We start from the raw sequence: 22,668 nt of genomic DNA, 5'->3' as shown, positions 1-22,668 counted from the left end.
GAAATATATTTGAATTGTTTGAAATGCATTTAAATTGAAATGAAATGTATTTGAACTATTTGGAACACGTTTGAAATATATTTGAATTGTTTGAAATGTATTTGAATTGTTTGAAATATATTTGAATTGTTTGAAATATATTTGAATTGTTTGAAATGCATTTAAATTGAAATGAAATGTATTTGAACTATTTGGAACACGTTTGAAATATATTTGAATTGTTTAAAATGTATATGAAAATTGCTGAAAATTGTTTGAAATGTGTAAAATGAAGATTTATTATTTTTTTTTTTTGTTCATTATACTCTCCCTCCTCCCTCCTCTCCTCCTCTCTCTCTCTCTTCACCTGTTTATCATCAAAAATTTAGCAATTTCTTTGTATCAACCAATATTAATAGAAGAATTTTTACGCATTTTATTAACATTAACAAAATTAAAAATGTACAAATTTTGTAATATTTTCAAATTTTTTAATAAAATAAATTTTTTTTTAAATTATTGAAATTTAAAAAAATAAAAGAAAATTTTTTTTTGTACCTGAGCTATGATCAAAATTATAGCAATATTTTTGCCAAATTTTTCATATTTCGATGAGAAATGTGTAGCAATAGCTCGTTCAATAACAATTATTAATAATGAAGTTCGACTTAAAAATGATGTTAAAGTAATTGGTCCTCGTATCATGAGACATTCCCACATAAACATCATATATCCACATTTGTCAACATCATTCTTTTGATATGTCACCAATATATAAGTATGACCAAATATTCTAAAATTAAAATAAATCATAATGGTATATGAAAGAAATGAATGAAATTATTGAATACAATTCAGTAATTGAATACAATTTCTTTTTTTCTTCACTCACCTTATCTGCTAATTTTATTTGAATATTGAAATTTTTTTTCTTAGCAATTCTATTCGTTTACATTATCTGTGTCATTTTGTCAACCATTTTTTTTTTCTTTTTTTTAGCCAATTAAATTTAATCCTTAGTTAACTGTGATATTTAATTTCAATTTTAAACTTTATAGAAATAAATTAGTATGGGAAAAATTTTTTTTCTTTTTTTATTAATTATCAATACATTGAATTGCTGTATTTAATTGCAAGTATTACTTTTTGAAATAATTTCATCATGAAATAACTTTTTTTTGTTTTTTTTCTTCCTCTCGTTAACATCAATCATTTATTTATGAATTTTAATTTCATATATTTGATTAATTGATCTTTTGATATATTTGATCAATTGACCTTTTGTTATTGTTTATATTTGTGGAAAAAATTTCAACAAATTTTACATTTAAGAATATAAATATATATATCACAAAAAAAAATTATATATATATATATATATCACTTATCATACTAATTCAGAAATGATTTGGAGGAGAACAAAGTTTTAAACTATTTCAATATTTAAAGAAAATGTTTCTTGATTAAAATAATAATTTTTTTTTAAACTATTTAAATAATTTAAAAAAAAAAACAAAAACAAAACAACCTTGTGATGCAATGAAAAATAAGCCATAGCTGATGTGCAATAATTAAAATTCGTGTATTTTGATGAAGTAAAATACGATTTGTTGTCTTTAACATTACCCATATTTCAAGAATAATTGCTATTATTGATATGATAATGATAATAAAAAGGATAATATTGAATATGATACTATTTGCTAGCTCATTTGATTGCTTACATTGATCCATAATTAATGAATTTTACACCTACAAAAATTTACAACTATTACAATTAAAATCATTTTTTTTTTTTTTTTAAATATAGAAATACATGTGAGAAGAAAAAAAATTAACGATTTAATAAATAAATTGAAAAAAAAAGATCTGTAAAGATTAGAAGGAAAAACAATATCATTACTGAAGTTTAATCATTAACAATATCAAGGAATCATTTACTTAATTATTAACAATATCAAGGAATCATTTACTTAATTATTAATAATATCAAAAAATCACTTTTTTTTTTAAAATTTGCTGGCATTATGCTAATTAACAACTATATTAAAACACAACGTAAATTTATTAATTAACAACTAAAAATTTAATCATGTTAATTAACAACTATTTTAGGATATATCGTAAATTCATTAATTAACAGTTTTATTAAAAATTTCATTATGCAAATTAACGACTATATTAAAATACATCATAAATTCATATCCGTTCATTTGAGTTTTAATTGATAAAAGAAGAATGAAAATGCTGATAAGAGTTTTTTTTTTTAATTTTTCTTAAAAAATTTTTCATTAATTATAAAAGGAGAATGAAAATACTATATAAAAGGTATCTATCTTTTCCTTCCTTTTTTTTTTTTTTTTTTTTTGAATTATTTATAAACTAATTTTGAAATAGTTCATTAAATAAACGATTATGAAAAGGATTTAATAAAGCTAAAAGATACGGTTGATATGAAATATATCAATGATTTTCATGTGAAAATTGTAAAATTTTCATTAATTTATGAGAAATAAAATTTTCCTTTAACGATGAAATATGAGAAATGACTGATATTAAATGGAAAAAAAAAGAAAGAGAAAATGCGACAAATGATAACTTCAAATTAGCATTTGTATAATTAGGAATGGTTTAGAACTTTTTTTTTTTCCATTCTTTTTCTAGCAATGTTCATAATCTCTCATCTCTACCCTTTGACCTATAGTTGAGTAATTCATTTGTTGAATAAAACATGTTCAATATTAGCTATTAATTTAGATGATTTCATTGTAATTTAAATGAAGTCATTATTTGGAGTAATTTTTAAAAATATCTGATAAATATCGGGATTGATTAAAAGGAAAATGTAATCTATTCATGATCATACTTTTTGAGTGTTTTTTGTTTCAATCAATTATTAACTGATTTAATAACAATGCTTCAAATTTACTGATTAGTATTTTGAATTTACTGATGAAAGCACAAAAGGTGGATGCAATACTTGATGAAATAATTTAATTCAACTTTTTAACAATTTATACTCTATAAAATAAGTTAATTAAAAATGAATTTTATCCATTTAATGCTTTAACTATTAATGGATGATGTAGGAAATTTATAATTTTGTATGAGATATGATTTTAAAAAAAAAATTTACATTTAGAAAAAAATAAAAATAAATCATTTAATTTTTTAAGATATGAAAAAAGCAAGTAAAACTTTTAGATCTTTTTTATTTAAAAGATATAATTTTTAAATAAATAATAGATATAATTTTTAAATAAATAAGCAAATAAATAAAGATATAATTTTTAAATAAATAAATATAATTTTTAAATAAATAATATAAATATAACGAAGTTGATATTTTCAATTGCGTCTTTAATTAAAATTTAATTAAAATAAAAGTATCTTTAATTAAAATTTAATTTTCACTAATCATATTTTAGGAATGATTTAACATTTTATTAAAAGTTAGATTTAGAAAAAATATACGGTAGAAAAGGCAAAATAATGACGAAAAAATAGAATGAAATTTTAACAATGAAGAAAAGAGGTGACAAATAATAACTGTTTACTGCAAATCTTGAGTGACAAGGCAAAAAAAAAAAAAAAAAAAGTTAGACAGAAAAGATTTGATTAACTTAACCAACTTATCCTTATGAATTTTCTAACAAATGTACTTCACCTTACCTACTGTTTGACTAGACTTGTCCACCGATGTCCTCTTATCGCGGGAGTAAAGGAAGGAGGAAAGTAGTGTGCTTTTATGAGGTTGCAAGTTATGCTGGCGATGGCAAATGCTTCCAGTGAGGCCTCCTACGCCAGGTAGGTGTCAACTGAAAGCCAGATAAAGTATGCTCATGGGCATAATAAGCTCATTAGTCTTCGGGTAATTATCTAGGACAATAACAACTCTAATAACAAACCCTAGCAAATGGAACTCGTTTAGCCTTATGAGGTCATCCATCCTAGACACACATAGGACACTCCAACTAAACATATGATCTAAGAACTTCGTTGCTACCATTCAAGGTTGCTAGGTCCTGTTTGAACCAGTTTTACGCATGCTATGCCTCAACTAAAAAATCCACTAATCAGGTCGAAGGATATATCCGCTTTTTAAAGCCTTTTTGCTAAGCAACAGGCAAGGAGCGGAAAGGTGGTGTGATAGGATGCACTGCCGCAGAGTAAATCCTGCATGCAAGCGGTTCAGAACAATGGTCGCTTGAGATTAAACCTAGAAATGATGGTCTTTTTCGGCGATATCATAAAGAACCAAGCCATCTTTTTCCAAGGAAAGTATTGTTTGCTTCATAGACCTAGAAAAGATGACCCCTAATCAAAGTTTATCATCATCTCCACCATCCGGTTAGCTAACCGGTAGTCGAATAAAAAAGACAAAGATATACGCTGCCTCTAAAAGATGTGCGCAAATTGACACTGTCATGTTGAAACATTATAACCGTACTTAATAAAGAGAACAGTAGAAGACGTTCAGAACATCATTCTGCTCTAATTGCTCACCGCATTGCTGCTTTCAATTGAACTTCATCTTTATGAGGATGGTAGCCGTCCTCTTTACACCCGGAATTGTGCTTGATAAAGAGAACAGTAGAAGACGGTGCCGGTGCCGGTGACAATAACTGGTGCCGGTTACACAATCTGCTAGTCTGGAAAACCCAAAACCGAAAGTGACCTTTTAGGTGTTGGCTTCATAATTAGAAATTTCATCGTTTTCAAACTTGAAAATCTGCTAAAAAATCTTGATCATTCCGATCGTATTACCTTCCTACTCCTCTCACTACACAATAAGCAAACAAGTTGTTCTCTTCAACATATATGCTTCAACTCTGCAAAGTTGACCCCTGTTAAAAAACACACCTATGCCATCTTATCCAAAAGATTCCTCCAAATGATAAGGTCATAATCCTTGGTGATGTCAACGATAGAGTTCCTGGAAAAGTGTATTTAGGCAAGCATGACATTTTTGGAAGTGCAACAACAACAACAGATGCCTCTTACCTTGCCTCAAATCAAAACTTTTTAATGCTAAAGTTCGTTGATCATTCATCATACATTCATCATCTCAGCATTAAATAATAGGGTAATTAGGCCTAGGCCATTCGCATTTCCAATGGATTAATTACAATATTTTATTTACTGTTTCTTATGAAGGGATAGTATATCAATATATATAAACGTTATAGGGATACGATATTGGGTAGAACTGGATGAAGTATATTAATTATTAGTCCAGTCCTCAGAAACCATTTTAATTTCTCATATGTCACACTTCCATCCTCCTCTCCCTGATAAAATTAATTACTCATACCTGTTCTAATTAAATCTACGTCCTGACTTCGATGACAATGTTCAAGGCTTTAGTAAATGAATTTCAAGAGTAAAGGGTGGCATCTGTTGTATACGGTGGCCCTAGCCAAAGCAATAATAGTCAATATTATTTTAATTTTATAATTTTCGATTGTTTCATTTTTCATATCTTTTGTATTATTTAAATTGATTACGGATAATTAAATTACCGTCATTTTGATTATGTTTTAATCGTTTTAAACATTAATTTGTTTCGATTTTTTCTTTTTACTTCATTATTTTTTTTTACTTTTAAATTTTAAGTAATTTGAAATTAATAAGAAGCAAGAAAATGACATCTTCAATGTTTTCATATTAATATCAATAAAAAAAAAGTTGTTATTTAATTTCTGATAGAAAAATCATAAATCAATTTCTGATTAATTATCCCTATTCCTATTCCCTTCGTTTCCTAATTATTTCTATTCTCTTCGTTGTTTTCTATTTCTAACAAATTATATTATTTTATTTAATCCATACTTATATAATAAATTTATATCTTTTAATTTTTAATACTCTTCAATTTAATTTAACCTATTTTCTCTTCCCTTCTAACTTATAGCACTCTCTAATATTTAAGAAATTTTCCTTTACTTAAATGGTCCCTTTATTTTATATTTATTTTAATATGTCATTTTAATTATGATCATTTTTTGATTTGCATTTTATTTCTCAGTGAAATGAACTTTTTGCATTCTTGTTTTTACTGTTTTGCATGCCTTTTTCTCCCTTTATTTGCATGTCACTTTTTTTTGCATGCTTTTTTGCATTTCATTTCTTTTGCATGCTTTTTTTTGACTTGTTTTTTTATCTCGCAATAGCTTATACTCTTTACTCACTTTATTTGTTCTTATTTTCTTACTAATTTTACTTTTTTTGCATGCTTTTTACTTATTAAAATTGTGCATATTTTATTATTAAGTTTATTCTTTTTTCATGCTTTTTAATCATTTTATTGACTAAGAAAATTGTCAATAAATTTTGCAATCAATAATTTATAGTTTTTTTTTCGTTTGTTTAAGCAAACTTTTTCAAGATTGGTCAATTTTCATCGCCGTTGTTGCAAAATCATTTCAATTGAAAGAACTTTTTGAAAAAAAAAAACATCGATAGTAGGTAATTTTAACAAAAAGTATTAGATTTAAATTTAAATCCCATTTTTTGATCAAAAATTCACTTACCTAGGGTTTGAATCATATTAGCATTATTATTAGAAATGCTTAATTACTTTCAGTAATACCTGTTACATTGAACATGATTTGAAACATGTCATTTGGGAGAAGGATCAGCTTCTGATGGCAAACGATAGGCTTCTGATGGCACGCATATCATCGGCAATCTATCTTTCAATATTATTTCTTTATTTATTAAAAAATTTTTTTGCTGATTTCTATTCATGAAAACATCAATTCACGCATCCTTACGTGAAGTAAGTATGAGGAGCGTGAGAATAAGTTACTTTACGAAATCAGAAATTATTAGAAAATAATGATTTCTGTTCTTTATCCATTCATTTCATGGAATCATCCTTTTTTTTTTTTGTGAATCCTTTCGTGAAATGTTATACCATCAAGGTCAGTGGTCATTTGCATAATGTCCCATTGCTGCTAACATTTCGGATGAAAATACCAAACAATTTCAGATTATGTAAGCTATAATTCGTTGTTATCTATGATGTAGCATTTTTAGATTACTAAAAATTAATTCCCTCATTTCGTTTTCAGGATTGATGGATTTGTGATAGTTACTTCAATGGTAAGTTATACTGTACCAAGGCAAATATATATATATATATTTAAAATATTATCAACATTATTTTTTAATTTTGATAAAACCAATTTCTTTTTTTTCTTCCTTAATTTAAATATTTGAAATTTGAAAAATATTAATCTCATTATCTATTTTTCCATATTATTCATATTATATATTCCAAATTTTTCCGCAAATGTGAATGTTTCAATATTTAAGAATAATTAATATATTCAAACAAACGCAGATGAGATATATTTTGAAATTAGCAATAATATTCTTCTATTCTAAAAAAAAAAAAAAAAAAAAATCTATGACTTTATTTAAAATATTTAAATTAATCTATAAATTATAAAACAGCAAGAAAGATAAGAGGCTGTAAGCAAGAAAAAACAATTATAACATTCATATTAATTAGAATTCATCTAATTTAAAAAATAAAAAAAATATAACATCAATAAGTTTATATTTTTTCAACAATTTTTTCTTTTTTTCTTTTTTTTTTTATCGACAAAAAACAAATGGAAAAGATAAGAAAAAAAAAAGAAAGAAGCAATTAATGGGAAAAAAAAAGCAAGCATAATTTATAAAAGAACAATTAGAAAATAAATATCATTTCTTTCTAAGCTTATATATTTGGGCATTAAATTTAACCGGTTAGATTTGCTAAATTCAATTAAAATGAATAACATTGAAAAAGTCCTACACAAATGACATGCTTAAATTAAGCTATAATAATGAAATATTTTAAATAGATGCTTAAATATAATAATAATAATAATAATAATAATAATAATGGGAACATTTTTCCAAAACATAAATCAAAAAAAAACCCAGTATAGTTATATAAGTTACAATTATTTGACAGAATTAAGAAGTTATACAAAAAAAAAAAAAAGAAGGAAAAAAATTGGTATATTCTTGAAATCAAAGTAGCATAAATCTTGATCATCTCATTTTTTAACAAAAAATATTTAACTTCCGGATATTTTTGATATTTGATAATTGATTAACAATTATTAACAAATTTGTTTATCATCTATTAACTTAACATGATAATTTGATAATAGTATTGAAATGTTGCATTCAATGATAGGTATAATAATCCCAATAATGTATGACAATGTTACATAAAGCAGATTGTAATTAATTTAAATAAATGAAGAAACGAATTCGCAGAGAGGTAGAAATGATAGCTGAAAACAGCCGGTGCATTCTCAGTCAGCACTGCACAAAAATAATTTTTTTTTTTGGAAATTTTAGTTAACGTTTTCTTTTTTTTTTTGATTTTGATAACTTTTGAAGATAATAATTATTTGGTAGCTACGATCTTCATTAACTATAAATTCCATGTTTTATCTATCTTGCTCTAATACCTCATAAAATCATAAATGAAAATAATGATGAATGTTGATCTATGTCAATTTGATTTGAATATTAAAATTTCCGAGAATGAGAAAAACAGCAATAATTTAAGCAGCTATAAATTAATTAAAGAAATGAAATTTAGGGGAAAAAATAAATAGATGAAATAAGAAAGGAATGTTTGACATTTAAAATGCCTGGATATTTGGTAGTGCGTGCAGACAGAGAATGATCCAGAAAGATTACAGGATGTTAAAATAGATTTTTGATGAACGAGTATCACAAATAATCCATGATGAACAAAAATTTTTTCATCAATAAACAGCACTGTCCCTATTTTTATTCCACTATGATATTTCAATAAAAATCGATACCTAATCTAACTGCTTTCTGTTCCAGCACCACCATTTATAACATCTTTTTGAGCTGAAAATTATTTCATAATTTATTTGGTTATTTATTTCCAACATTTTCATTTATTCGTTAAAATTATTCGATAATGAGCGAAAGTATTAATTTTTCCTTACCGAAAAGTAACTTTTTAACTCGTTTCCAAGCAGTAAATAACGAAGAAATATGCAAAAATGAATGCAAACTTTAATTAATGGCTAAAATAAGGAATGAACGATTCGATAGCTGAAGGTAAGATAACTAATTTTTAATGTAATTTCTTCAAAACCGATAGAAAATTTCTCCAGAAAAGAAAATAATACTTTCATTCACTCAATGATACTGTCATGGTTACGAGAAGTAATTTCTAGTGGGTTACATATATATCAAACTGGTAATTAAGAGAAATTATGATCACCTGCTTAAGAAGGCAAATGCTAGGGGGGAAAAAAAAAGCTTATCCAGAACAGTAAACGCTAAGGAATTCGTAAGAATTTCTGTGACATCATAAGCAAATCACTGAGAATTAGAGATATTTGATAATTACACAATTTCTTCTAACAGTGTTTAATTCACCAAATGTTGATTAATAAGAAAAGGAAATAGATTTCAAAAATTTGAACCTTGACCAAGTTCCCTGAGCAGTGTGCTCATATTATTTGTTATATCATCAGCTGCATGAAGCAGATCACCCTGTAACTGAGCAGCAGGTACTGAACTAGCTCTCTGCATTGCGCGATCACGAAATGCAGTCGAAACACGGCTTCCAATACCGGTTAGTGATTCCGGTATAGCACCCATACTTCCACCTTTTGATTGCTGCAAAGAACGAGGAATTAATCGCATTTCAAAAACAAGACTAGGTTTTGTTATAAACAAGTTTTAGAAAAAAGAATGAATGGTAGCCTTATCAATAGATTTCATTTATACAGCTAGAATTACTAGTATATCTTGGACCACTTAAGATCGGAATAAAATCATTTTACGATCTTTACTTTTTAACCTTTTAGGGAGGATCTTCTCGCATGACAATGTTAGCTTTAACAGACATAATAAATATGCAAGAAAAGGAAGTATGAATCATGACATTTTTCAGAAATATTTTTGTAGATGAATTTAAATTCAAGAAATTTTTTAGACTTTTACTTGTTTTTCTAAAACTTTTTCAAAGATCAATGAGCTACAGATGTTTTTACATATCTTCGACTTTTAAGAAATTTTCTAAAAAATCACTCACACAAAGCTTCCAATGACTTAGGTAAAAGAACTGCTGATTTAAAATGGAAACTACTTTAACTTATATAAATTCAAGCAAAGGCCAGATGAAAGCAAACATCTCACGTTAAGTTCTGACATAAGCACTTCTAACTGTTGCATTAGTTGTCGTCGTGTTTGTTGCATAACACGCATTTTTTCCTCAAGTTGAGCTTTCCGTTCACGTAAACCATTCAACTGTTCATCCGTATTTTCTAATTCCTGGAAAAAAAATAAAAACAATGAGTTGGGAACTATATCTGCTTGAAATAAATTGTAGAATTTAGAAAGAGTTAAATTTAAATGACGGAAAGAATTCACTTTTTCCATATGTTTCGAGTAAGTAACTTGAAAAAAAATTATTAAATATAAATTTACATGATATAAATATCTTTGCTATCCTTTTATGCATGAAGAAAAAAGAAAGAAAACAATGTTACTTGTTGTTGCTTCAACATTTCCATTTCCCGCATCATCTCACCATTTTCTTCTTCAAGTCGTGCAATTAATGTTTTCTCACTAAGATTTTCATCCATGCTGGTTGTTCGATTCTTTGGCAACACAAATGGATACTTAAATGTACTTCTTTTTTTAAAAACTATATAATTAAAATAACTGAGCACTCTAAATTAAAAAGTTCAAAAAATGTAAAGTAAAGGAGGATGGATGTTTAATTTCATTTATTAAGACAACGCAGAAAATATTATTTAAGATAACTTCAAGGGTTTGGCTCATTCAAGTACATTAACTGCGAAATAAACTTCGGGGTAATCACCTGCGTTCGACCAGAAAGTTTCGCCGAATACCGTGCGATCAATTTATGCTCATCATCCATATTAGAGCCGTTAGTTACCGGATATTGTCCAGGCAAAATCTGACCTGCCCAATCTTTTAGACCATCTGAAAGTCGTCTTCTGCTCGTTGTTGGCGTTATTGGCAAAATGTTGGCAAGATCGAGAGGACGTTCTGGACGTTCTGGGAATACTGGATGTGTGGAACGATTAGATACTGGTACACAACGCAAAGATTTGTGTATAGAATGGGCTAACTGCTTGGTCGGTGATTTCTGAAATGGCTTCAGTTATATAATTCACATAATATATCCTTTAAAGTGAGGAAATATTTGTACCAAAGAAGGAGCATATCTTAAGTTGAACCAATAATCAGCTGTAAAAGTCCAATTAATTTTTATTACTAGGTGATCAATTACTCCTCTGATCTTTGTTCGTTAATGAGAAAAGTCAAATTTTTGTATTCGATGTTAATTTTACTCTGCTTGGTATGACATCCTTTTCCATGGCTACAAATGAAAAATTTACTCTTACTTTCCAAAACTAAAAAAGATGAGACACCTAAATATAGAAAGAGAAAAGTTCAACATCTTTACTAACACTATTCATTATTAAGCAACAATTTATGTGAGTATTAATGGGGTCAGCTACATCCTAGTAGGTCATATAAAAACCAGAAATATGCCGTATTTCAGCAATAATTTATTTTTTTTTAACCAACTCACAGAAAACTATTTAAATTCAAAAGCTATACCTACATTAACAATATCCTTAAAGAGAACGATCTTATTAGTTCTTATATTAGTGTAATCTCATTTCGTGTATCAATCATTTATATATTGCTTGAAATTTTACTTACATAACTTGAGTATTCTTTCATTTCATGTTCGTTGGAATGTCCTGAACTTGTTCGTCCACGCCAGAAACACTGCTCACATAATTGATAGTTCGTGCAACGTTGACATTTGTAACGAAAACCGGTGAATGACCGAACCTGCAAAGAAAAACAAATGAAATATCAGTTTTTTAAAACCCTAAGTACCGTCTCAAGCAAACAATTCTTAGTCGCATCTCAAATCTAAATTGACTTGATTCAATTACAGTCTGAATTAATCCAAAACCCACTGGATCAAAAATCACTTCAAGTGGACTGTACAGTAATTTATTAAACTGAAAATGAAAAAAATTTTGAGGGGTAATCGGATTTCTTTTACATTACCTTCTTTTTACCTTTCCTTTCTCCCTCCTTCGTTTTTCCCTCTTGCCGTCACTCTTTCCTTTCTCTAGAAGATAGACTGATATGATACCATATATACATCATGATGATACAACTACTGTTCCAACTAAAGCTTAGCAGAATTAAGTTAACTAACCAGACTACCAATATTAATCCAATAAAGCCGGAGTAATTAGCCGACTGAAATTCTTTCGAATTTTTTAATAAGATAATACTTAAATGTAAAGTTTTACCTGGCAAGCACCACATACAACCGGATGATAAACATGCTCAACACTTGCCATCCGATGCAATAATGGTAACCACATCAAACACGGTGGACAAGGGTCGGCTAACATTACGTCCAGAAATGCATTTAAATTTACCCGCTGATCCTGAAAGTAAGAATCACCACATATTTTTAATTACTATTTTTATATATTGTCGGCATTTTCAGCAGATATTGGGAGGTTACTGATGCGAAAAAGTGTTGTCAGGATTATCTTATCGTTACATTCATTACGTAGCACTGACCTAACCTAGTCCTAATCTAACTTATATGTCAAGCACAACCATTTCTCAAAATGATCTTATGGCAATCACCAGTTCAGTTATCAGTAGTTAATTTGGAGAACTTGATTTCGTCCTATCTCAGGGTTCTCGAAACATATTTCGTCATGCTTTAACATTCAAATTCAACTACTATTCCTACCAAGTAATTCTGTCCAAGTTAGACTTCAGTAAGAACATATGTTTTAATAGATTTCAATAGGAATTAATTTAAGTTATTTACTTATCGTATATAAAAATACATTCGCGTGATTACATTTTAATTCATGTAAACCAACAAGTAAACCTTCTGAAAGCATTGTCCCAACGCTGTTTCCGTATAACCAAATGTTGGTCCTTCAAAAACAGCCGTAGCAAGCGCTAGAACTTGTTGTAAATAACCACTAAATTTATCCCATTCCATTATACCGCTGTTATTGGATACTTGCGAAAATGCATCTGAAAAGTTAATCATTTTGTAAAAAACTGCTGAGAGGAAAATTAGAAATTTAGAAATGAGTGAGTGAATAAGCCAGTGCAAATACGTTAAATTCATTTCTCTCTTAAGCATAAATTTAAACCGCACTAACTTTAGCATTTTTTCGTTCTAAAACTAAAAAAAAATTAAGGGCTAAAAATCGAAATTAAATCCCATACTTCACATCTTGCTTCGAATTCATACGTTCGGATAAAAAGTCATTAAAAACATTCAGGTTTCAAAATTTTTAAAAGCTTAATTCCACTTTTTCAAAACAAATCCTTATCACTGCCTATAGCAAAATGTTTATGCAATTAGGTTTTATTAAATTATTAAAGTTTATAAAACACTCAATAATGTAGTAATAGTAACTTTTCCACCTTACCTTTATTCTAGATAGTCTAAAAAAAAANAAAAAAAACTGAATGACCTGCCAATAGTACGATAATAAAAAGCAAATAAGAAAGTTTCTAAAAGTTGAAAGAGATAAAATAAGAAATTTTTTGATGAAAATACTGAAGCGTAATGATGTGTAAAATGAGATCTGACAAATGAAATTCGAGCCTTCAGTTAACATCACTAAAAAAAAAAATTAGAAAGAATAACTTTTACTTACATCGTAATTTATCCATTAATTTACCAGCACATAATGTAGCAAGAGCTATTTTGATAGCAAAAACCGTTAAACGACCAGACTGTTGTCTAAAATGCAAATTTTTTCATATAAAGAAAAAACAAAGATGTTTGGTGATGTTATGCTTGGTAAGGTTATAACTATTTTTCTCAAATCCAATAGTAAAGAATTCCATTTTCTCTTTCAACACACATAAATTCAATTTTAACTAATTTTTTTCTTCGAATACCAATTAGCTAAATCAGCGAAAAAAACTAATACAATTAGCTAAAAATTTCAAAAATTCATGAAAGACAAATGAGATAATTCCTCTTAAATTCAACATATAATATTTTATTATTATTATTATTATTACGCTGTCATCATCATTAGCAAATACAACCTGTCATACGCACCGACGAGGAAGCTAAGCAAAAGTGAGATGGATTTATCGGTATCGATATGTTGCGCACCAGGTAAACGCTTATTTAAGTTATGGAAAATCGTTGCAAGCAATAATTCCAATCTGGAGATTTTCACCTGCAAGTAAGCAGTATTTGTTAAATAGTAGTTCTCCAGATTGTACAAAACTAAAATAAAGAAGGACTGAAGAAAAAGATTAAGTCAAAATATTCGCATTGAAATATTTCCAACATTACTACGAATGATTTTGATTTAAACTTAATTATCATTGAAATTTGAAAACGCTTCAAAATTTAATCGAAAAGCTTCGAAAAGAAATCACTGCTTCAAAATGAATCAAATCCATTTATATCCAAAACACTTCAGAGCTGTTTTTTTTTTTGACTTCCCATGTCTGCTAAAAACACCATAACAGCTTTTGATTTTTGGATAAATACTCAGCAACAAAGTTTTCAATCTAAAGCATAGAACTTTTTTGTGAAGAGATAACTGCAAACGATGTTTGTTCTGCTTCACTGATTCTAAGATCTCATAATTAATTAATCCAAAACTCAAATTCGAATATCTATGGGTGGCATAAGAATAACAACATTTATAAAAGTACTGAGTTTATAGCAGTCGCTACCTTCTATCTCTTTTTTAATCTTATGTTACTTGGTTTTTTTTTTTCTCTTCTACTTGATTATTAACTTCACTGATTCTGAAAACTTGTAATTTGGAAACCATATACGAGGGTAATAAATCCATCATATCCAAAAAATATTTTTAGCCAAACAAATCATATATCCAACAATAAAAGGAACATTTCAACAGCTGAAAACAATACCTGTGAAGTAATTGGAAGTGCATTTAATCCATTTTCGCGAAACGATTCAATCATATTCCATATATCCACAAGGTGTACTGCAAAAAGAAAAAAATTTTTAAAAACTTCAAACAAATTGAAAAATGAAAAAAAAGTGAGAAGGAGAGAGAAAGATGAAAGAACTGGAAGTTTTAGATCTTATAGAATAGATAATGACCTAGTGATATATTTGTCTATAAAACAAATCCTAGGAATGCTGAACTTTTCCAATATATCTAATGTTAATATCATAAGATTACGAATAAGTAAAACAAGAGAGATAGATGGTGTTAGACTAAAGTTATCTCTAATTGCTTTTCATGATTATATCATGATAGAAAAGGGATATTTGGATATTATATTTTATTATTTTTCAATCAAGATTTCGAATTAAAATTTTGATAATAATGACCAAACTTTTGATATTTTAGGCATGTCTAGGCGAAATATGATTATGGTTAATAAATTGGTTAATAAATCATTAATTAAAAAGAAAAAGTCCTCAACTTATCCCAAATATTTGCATTACTAGTACAATGAAATTCCTTTTTCTTTCATCTATCTATTTGCCAAAAAGATTTTGATTAAAATAAGCAAGTATAAAACTAAATAAATAATGATTTCATGACGAATTTATACTGAAGAATTACAATCTAAGGTAATAGTATCATCAACAAAACATACCATTAGTCTTCTTTTGGATAAAGCGCAATTTGCATGCACATCTGTATGTTGCAAAACGGATCGAATCAAAATCTTGCAATCCTGAAATCAATAATGATTACCATATATTAGTTCTCAATAAATTAAATATGCATTTACTTTAAATAAAGATAATACCTAAGTTTTGGCTTCTAAAAATGTAAAACATCATGATTTAACTATGATGTTACAGAATTATTTCATATATATTATCTTTAAGCAAATATCACTTTATCTTATTTTATCTTATCATCAACTTTTTTTATTACCTCCTTTTTTCTTGTCTTTTTTCTGAAAGTATACTTCATCATACAATCATATGTCAATATTTCACGTCATGTTACTTTAACATATATGCAAATTAACAAAAAAAAAAAGAAAAAGAAAATATCAGATTAAATTACAAAAAAACTAACGCATTTCATCAATTAACATTTGTAATTCAATAACCAATGCATCGTTAGTTGTTGACGCATCCATGTTATTGATTTTATTATTATTTTCAGGTGTTCATATTCATTTCACTTTTTTATATAATTTCGTATTATCATCATCCATCATCGTATCATATTTATTATCACGTATTATTTTACGTCATTCACGTCACATCATCGAAACAAAATTTTCACTTCGTAATTCAGCCATCGTTTTTTTTCTTTTTTTTTTTTGCTGAAAATTAAATAGGATGAAAGTTAAATAGGAAAATGTACAAAATATTCACGAAATACGTTAAACGAAGAGAAAGAAAGGCGAAAATGAATAAAACTGAAATTAAAAATCATAAAACTGGATCCGGAAAATTCTTCATTACTGTATTAGAAGAATTGGAAAAGCGGAAAAGTTATTAAAGTTTTGTATGAGATAAGAGTAAATTTCAAATAACTGAACATTAACTTTACTTTACCTGAATTAAAATTTGAAATTGCTAATTTACCTAATTGCAATAATAGCCTAAACAATAATCTGATAGAATGATAAATGCTTGAACGATCATTTTGATAATATTTCAAAAAATAAAAAATTAAATCAATAATTAATAAATTAGTAAATGAAAAATTTTGAAATGCATACAGTAATATTAGGTAATAATTCTACAATTTTTTTAATATGTAAAATTAAAAGAAAAAAAAATTCAAATATTAAGAAAATTTTTCCAAAAAGAAAAAAAAATTAAAATTAAAAAGAATTGAACAATGAAATAATCAAACAAATGAAATGAGTAATTCCTATTTTTTTTTTTTGGCCATATTATTGTTGATTCATTAAATTGATTTGTCAACTGTCCTTATTATAACTGTAATCATATTCATTGATGATTCATTCCTGTAACCTTTGAGCGAAAACTTTTTTTAAGTTTTCTAATTTTTTAAGTGACAATGCGACAGTTCAATTTGACATTTCATATATGTCAAAGGAAAAGTGTAAAATTTTTCGTGAAATTTAAAATTTTCTGTACCAATTTTTCCCATACGAAGGGGAAAAAAAGAAATTAAAAAAGTTAGAAAAATTTCCAAATTTTTTGGAAATTTTCTAGAAAATTTTCGAAATTTTTTGGGGTTTTTTTCTTTTTTTTGTTTTTCATTTTTTTTCATACGATTAACCAATAAAATTTTCCTTCCCAAAAAATTTTTGTTCCATTGTAAAATTTTAAAAATAATTTGACTCAATTTTATCCTCATTTTTTCAAATATACCTTTCAACACATTTATCATTTGATAGATGGAATAATGGGGAAAAAAAAATTTTTCGGAAATAAAACTTATCTCTCATTCTTATGTTAAAAATTAGTGAAAATGAAAATATTTTCTGGATTTTTTTTTTTCACTCACTCATTCTCCTTCTTGACATAATTCCGGTTTAAATCCGGAAATGTTGAACCATTTAAAATAATTTATTTGAATTTTGAAATGGTAAATATAATATGAATTAAATTTTGTTTGCATTAACAAATTTATCTACTAATTTCCAAAGGTTTTACAAATATTTGAATGGATGAAAAACGGAATTATACAATTTTTTTTCCGGAATTATACAAGCTAATATCGATATATTTGATAATATTTTGAATAAATCAATATTTTTCCCAAAATTATACAATTAATAGGATATTGTTTAAAGTATTTTGATGAGAAGTGAAGAAAAAAAGTTCAATATACAAATGATATATCAAATGAGGAAAAAAGAGGAAGGAAAAAGCATGAAATATATTGACAAGAATATTTGAATTTTAATGGAAGACAAAGAGAGATTGATACAGAAATATATGGTATCAGAGATTGAAAAAATATTTGCAAATATTGATAACTTTTTAGAGAGAGAAAGAGAATAAAAAAAAGTATAAACAATAAGGCAAAAAGTATGAGAGTATGAGCATAAGAGTATGATAAAAATAACAAATCTTCATCATATACATTTATATATGTATTTGAGTAATTAAGTAAACGATAAAATCAAGTCAAAGATGAAAGGACTAAGATCAACCTAAAATCAATTTCCTGATCATTTGGAGTGACACTTCGATGATTGACAATGACAATCTACTGGATGACATTTCTGTGATAGGTTCACATTCAATTTGCGAATTTCGTTAAAATTCGCAGAAATAAATTATTTTTGTTTACGTAATTTTGCTTGGCATATATAAAATGATAAATAAATAAGTGATAATGACATGTCATTTTGCGCCGCGCTATTTTCTCTTTTAATTAAAATGGAAATATTGATTTAAGTAATCTAAAATATATATATATATATAAAGTTTTCTGTTTTAAGATGTAAATTATGTTATATGAATAATTGCTGCAAATAAATTTACAAATTATATTAATTTAAGTTAATTTATTCCAATAATACGAGGAATATCGCGGGAAATATTCGGGATTGAGAAAAATATTGGTTATTAAAAATATAATTTTTTTTCTTAAATTTGATTTAAAAAGCCAAAAATTTTACATTTTCTAATATGTCGCATAAATATAAAAACATGAATACATATATATATATATATACATATAAGCTTTAATGAAGTTTAAATGTATCAAATTTTTCTTGCCAGTTTTGTTTTTGTTTTTGTTTTTGTTTTCTTTTTTTTGGCCATTTTTTAAACTTCTAAAATATTTATATTTTTGATAAAATTATAAATTATTACTAAAAAAAAAAATTAAAATTTCTAGAAAAAAATAATAAAATGTGTTTAAAAATTGAAAAAATTTTCGTTAATTTTTAGTTAAAATGTATGCATAGTTTAATGGCATTTTTATTTATTTATTTATTCATTTGTCTTTTTTCATTTTCTTTTTTTCTCACATCACAAAATTCGTATTCTATTATGCTATGAATTACAAAAGTTTATTGCTGTATGAATTGGTTTTTTTGCTAAATTATAAAAAAAAAAAAAATCTAGGAAGAAATGAAATTTTTTCTTTTTTTTTCCCTGAGAAAGAGAAAGAGAGAAATGAAGTTGAGGAGAGAAAGAAAAAAAAAAAAAGATATAAATAGTGATATTTTTAAACGAGAAATTTTATATATTAAAGAAAAAAAGAAAACAAATTTTTGTCTAAAAAATTTTTAAATAGCTATTAAATAGTAATACACATTTGCGCTTGAATACAATTAGCCTTTAAATACATTTGCGCTTGAATACAATTTAGCCTTCAAATACATCTGCGCTTGAATACAACTAGCCTTGAAATACATTTGCGCTTGAATACAATTAGCCTTCATGTTTACGTCATATATCATGTATCATTCAAAATATTTACATAAAAAATATTCAAAAAATTATTAAACATCAAAAAAATTTTTGATATCCTTATCAAATACTTTGCTAATCTTTTTTTTCTTTCTTTCATTTTAAATTTTCTAAAAATGTAAATTATTTAATAAATGCAAAAAATTATTAAATTGTAATGCAAAATATTAAATAAATTTATAATAAGTTTAATATTATTATCATAAATGATAGCAATAAATTGCATGCAAGCATGCATGCATGCATGAATGTATGCAATGCATGCATTGCATAATTATTATAATATTAAAATATTTTTGATAAATTTTGTAAAAAATATTAATTTCATTGCAAAATTTTTGCAATTGCAAAATCATTTACATATGAAATTTGCATACATTGCATTTTATGCATTGAAAAATTTTTAATGTTCACAATTGCCATTTCAGTTGCATAAATATTGCTTGCATTTCAGTTAATTGCAATTTTAATGAGAATTTGAAATGAGCAACCCATTCGATGGAAGTGTATTATTTCAGTGACATTTAGACATGCGTGACATATTTTTTGAATCATTTAAAAAGGACAGAAATGACAAGAACAGATGACACATATTAAAAAAAAAATATAATTTAATGTAGCAGTAAACATTTAATGACTATTTTCCACTTCCGACCTAATGACAATATGAATGGTAAATGTTAGCTAGAAGTAAATTAGGGATAAACTGGGAAAAGATGGTGAAATAAAAATTGTAATATAAAGTAGTATGAATGTCAAAAATGAATAATACATATATGACGTGTGATACGTGTGCTACGTGATATTTGAAACGTGAAAACGTAAATTACAGGAAATATGCAATAATTATTTATGAGAAAAAGAAAGAAAGAAAGATAAATGAAAATAACAGAAAAATTGTTAATATTCATTTGGTGTAAGATAATAATTTTAGTAAATTAGGAAGAGAGGATGAGATGAAATAAGAAAGAAAAGTCATATAGAGATAACTTTAAGCTAAAAATGATTGTATATTATTAGTAATTAACAAATATAATTGTAATATTATAATAAATAAAAAAGAAAGAAAAGGAAAGAGTGAGATTAAATTGTAATTATTGCTGTTAAATAATGAAAGAATTTAAATTTGAATATATTTTAGACTTAAATTTAAATTAAAAAATATACCTTTCTTGAAATTTCCAAAAAATTTGATAAACAAATAAATGTTTTACTTTGATATTTTATCCAATAAATACTTGGGTTACTGAGGAAATAAATGTGAAATGTGCATATATATGTGTATGTGTGTATGTGTATGTATGTATGTATGTGTGTATGTGAGTGTATGTGTATATATGTGTGTGTATGTATGTTTGTGTTATATGTCGCAAATGTGTATGTGTGTATATTTATGAGCGCCTGCATATGTCTGTCTATGTGTAATAGCTAATGGTTGGGTTTAAAACATTGATTTCAAATCTCTTTAAAAAAAAAAAAAAGGAAATTGGGAGAAAATATTTATGGATTTTTTAGGATGGGATAAGAATGGATGAGAGGCGGGGGCGGGGGGAAGCGCGGAAAATGTGCGGGGGAGGAAAACTATGTAAGTTAGCAGTTTGAAATTTTTGCTACCATATGTTGAACAGATTTTTATTATTGAAAAATGTTAAAGAGAAAATGGAAAAATTGAGTTAAATTATTGAACATTGTTTGTTAAGTTAAGCTAAATGAAGTTTGCCCCCCCTCCCCCTCCCCCATTTGATGATTTACCAAATGAATTAATTAGATGAAATTTGAATTGTTTGAATTGATCGAATAAATGAATAACTAATTTGAGCTAAATAATAGTATTAGCAAATTAGCTAACATTAATTAATTTGACTAATTGACAAATTAATTTAATTAAATTACAACTGATGGAATAAATGATTGATCATTTCATAATTATTAAATATACCAATTAGGCTGGAATAGAAATAATAAATTAATTCCAAGTAAAAATAATTTCAGTATGAGGAAGTTAAAAGAGTACAAATAATGAAGAAAAAAAAAAAAGGTCTAGAAATATTTATCAATATTTGAAATACATCATTCAAAATCAATTGCTTAATTGGTTGAATTTTTTTTCCTTCTTTAGCTTATTTGCAGTGCTTATCAACTTTATCAGCTTATCAGCTTATCATCTATTTTCAATTCTATTACATAATAGTAATTTTATTGGTTCATAATATAAATTAAAAAAAAAAGAAATGATATGTACAATTAGAATTCTTTCATTTTTTTTAAAATGAATTTTTTACTTTAAACTCTTCCTCCTTTTCCTGGCATCAATTTGGTTTTAAGTAATTAAGTATCAAATATGTTAAGCATAGATGAAAAATAAGAGATGGAAAAATTATTGCATCTGACAGCTATTTCTAAAAGCCTAAACCATTTCTAAAATCATAGGGATGAATCATTTAATGCTTTTATCAATAACTTTTTTTTTGTTTTAGGAGAAAAATGAAATTAATTTTTATATCGATATTGAAGAGAAATCGTAAATAGTTGTCACCATCTGGAAATGGTCATCAAATAATCTGAGTTTATTTCATTTTTTATTTATTTCCTTCCAAAAAAAAAGATTTAGCCAATTAGCTAGTTTTAATTAACTTTTTTATTTCATTTAAATTATTTCATATAATTGTTAGTTTGATTTCATAAAAGATAGAAAAAAAAAGGAAATTATGTAATTTCTTAGAAATTATTATAAAATGAATGAATTATGGAATGAAAATATTTTATGTTTTGGAAAAATTATTTGAAATATTTGAAAGATTGAATTATTCTATCCTTTTTTCCTTTTTTTTTAAAAAAAAAGTGGATTTAATGACTGTTTAAAGTGAAATTTCATCACAATGCTTTAATGTTGATGAAATTTGACAGTTTTCGTAAAATATGATATTCAGGATGAGAGAAAGTTTTTTCAAATAAACTAAATTAATAATAAATATACAGATGATAGATGATTGTTTTGGTATATTCAATTAGATGGTTTTAATAAACCATAAATTAACCAAATTTAAAATGATATAATTTTAAATGAATAATATTATACATGTAATTGATTATGTCCTACGTGTAATAGATATTGTAAAATACACGTTAAATATGTATTCTGCGTGTAATAGATATTGTAAAATACACGTTACGTATGGTGGATTATGTCCTACGTGTAATAGATAATGTAA

General features: G+C 26.1%; 3 protein-coding genes across 3 annotated transcripts; all 3 read right to left on the bottom strand.

Annotated features, from left to right (window-relative positions):
* Positions 1 to 537: 537 nt before the first annotated feature.
* On the bottom strand, positions 538 to 1,713 carry LOAG_04816 (hypothetical protein; the record flags this gene model as incomplete). Its single annotated transcript, XM_003140353.1, has 2 exons — positions 538 to 772; positions 1,508 to 1,713. Coding segments are annotated over 2 exons (441 nt in total), but the record flags the coding sequence as incomplete, so codon positions are not given.
* Positions 1,714 to 4,198: 2,485 nt separating this feature from the next.
* LOAG_04815 (hypothetical protein) lies at positions 4,199 to 5,032 on the bottom strand (the record flags this gene model as incomplete). The annotated part of the gene is made up of 4 exons (XM_003140352.1): positions 4,199 to 4,280; positions 4,486 to 4,623; positions 4,843 to 4,915; positions 4,984 to 5,032. 4 exons carry the CDS (start codon positions 5,030 to 5,032, stop codon positions 4,199 to 4,201), a joined length of 342 nt encoding a protein of 113 aa, XP_003140400.1.
* Positions 5,033 to 8,644: 3,612 nt separating this feature from the next.
* Positions 8,645 to 16,185, bottom strand: LOAG_04814 (hypothetical protein; the record flags this gene model as incomplete). Its single annotated transcript, XM_003140351.2, has 13 exons — positions 8,645 to 8,871; positions 9,459 to 9,654; positions 10,177 to 10,311; positions 10,530 to 10,661; positions 10,865 to 11,155; positions 11,740 to 11,874; positions 12,351 to 12,491; positions 12,953 to 13,104; positions 13,740 to 13,825; positions 14,140 to 14,276; positions 14,986 to 15,062; positions 15,688 to 15,768; positions 16,122 to 16,185. The coding sequence occupies 13 exons, from the start codon at positions 16,183 to 16,185 to the stop codon at positions 8,825 to 8,827; spliced, it is 1,674 nt and encodes a 557-aa protein (XP_003140399.1). The 3' UTR covers positions 8,645 to 8,824.
* Between the last annotated feature and the right edge of the window lie 6,483 nt (positions 16,186 to 22,668).

This window comes from Loa loa, assembly GCF_000183805.2.
Source record: "Loa loa unplaced genomic scaffold supercont3.109, whole genome shotgun sequence".
Lineage (NCBI taxonomy): Eukaryota > Metazoa > Nematoda > Chromadorea > Rhabditida > Onchocercidae > Loa > Loa loa.
The sequence above is the reverse complement of the archived record's forward strand: the minus strand, read 5'-3'. Positions and strand labels throughout refer to the sequence as shown.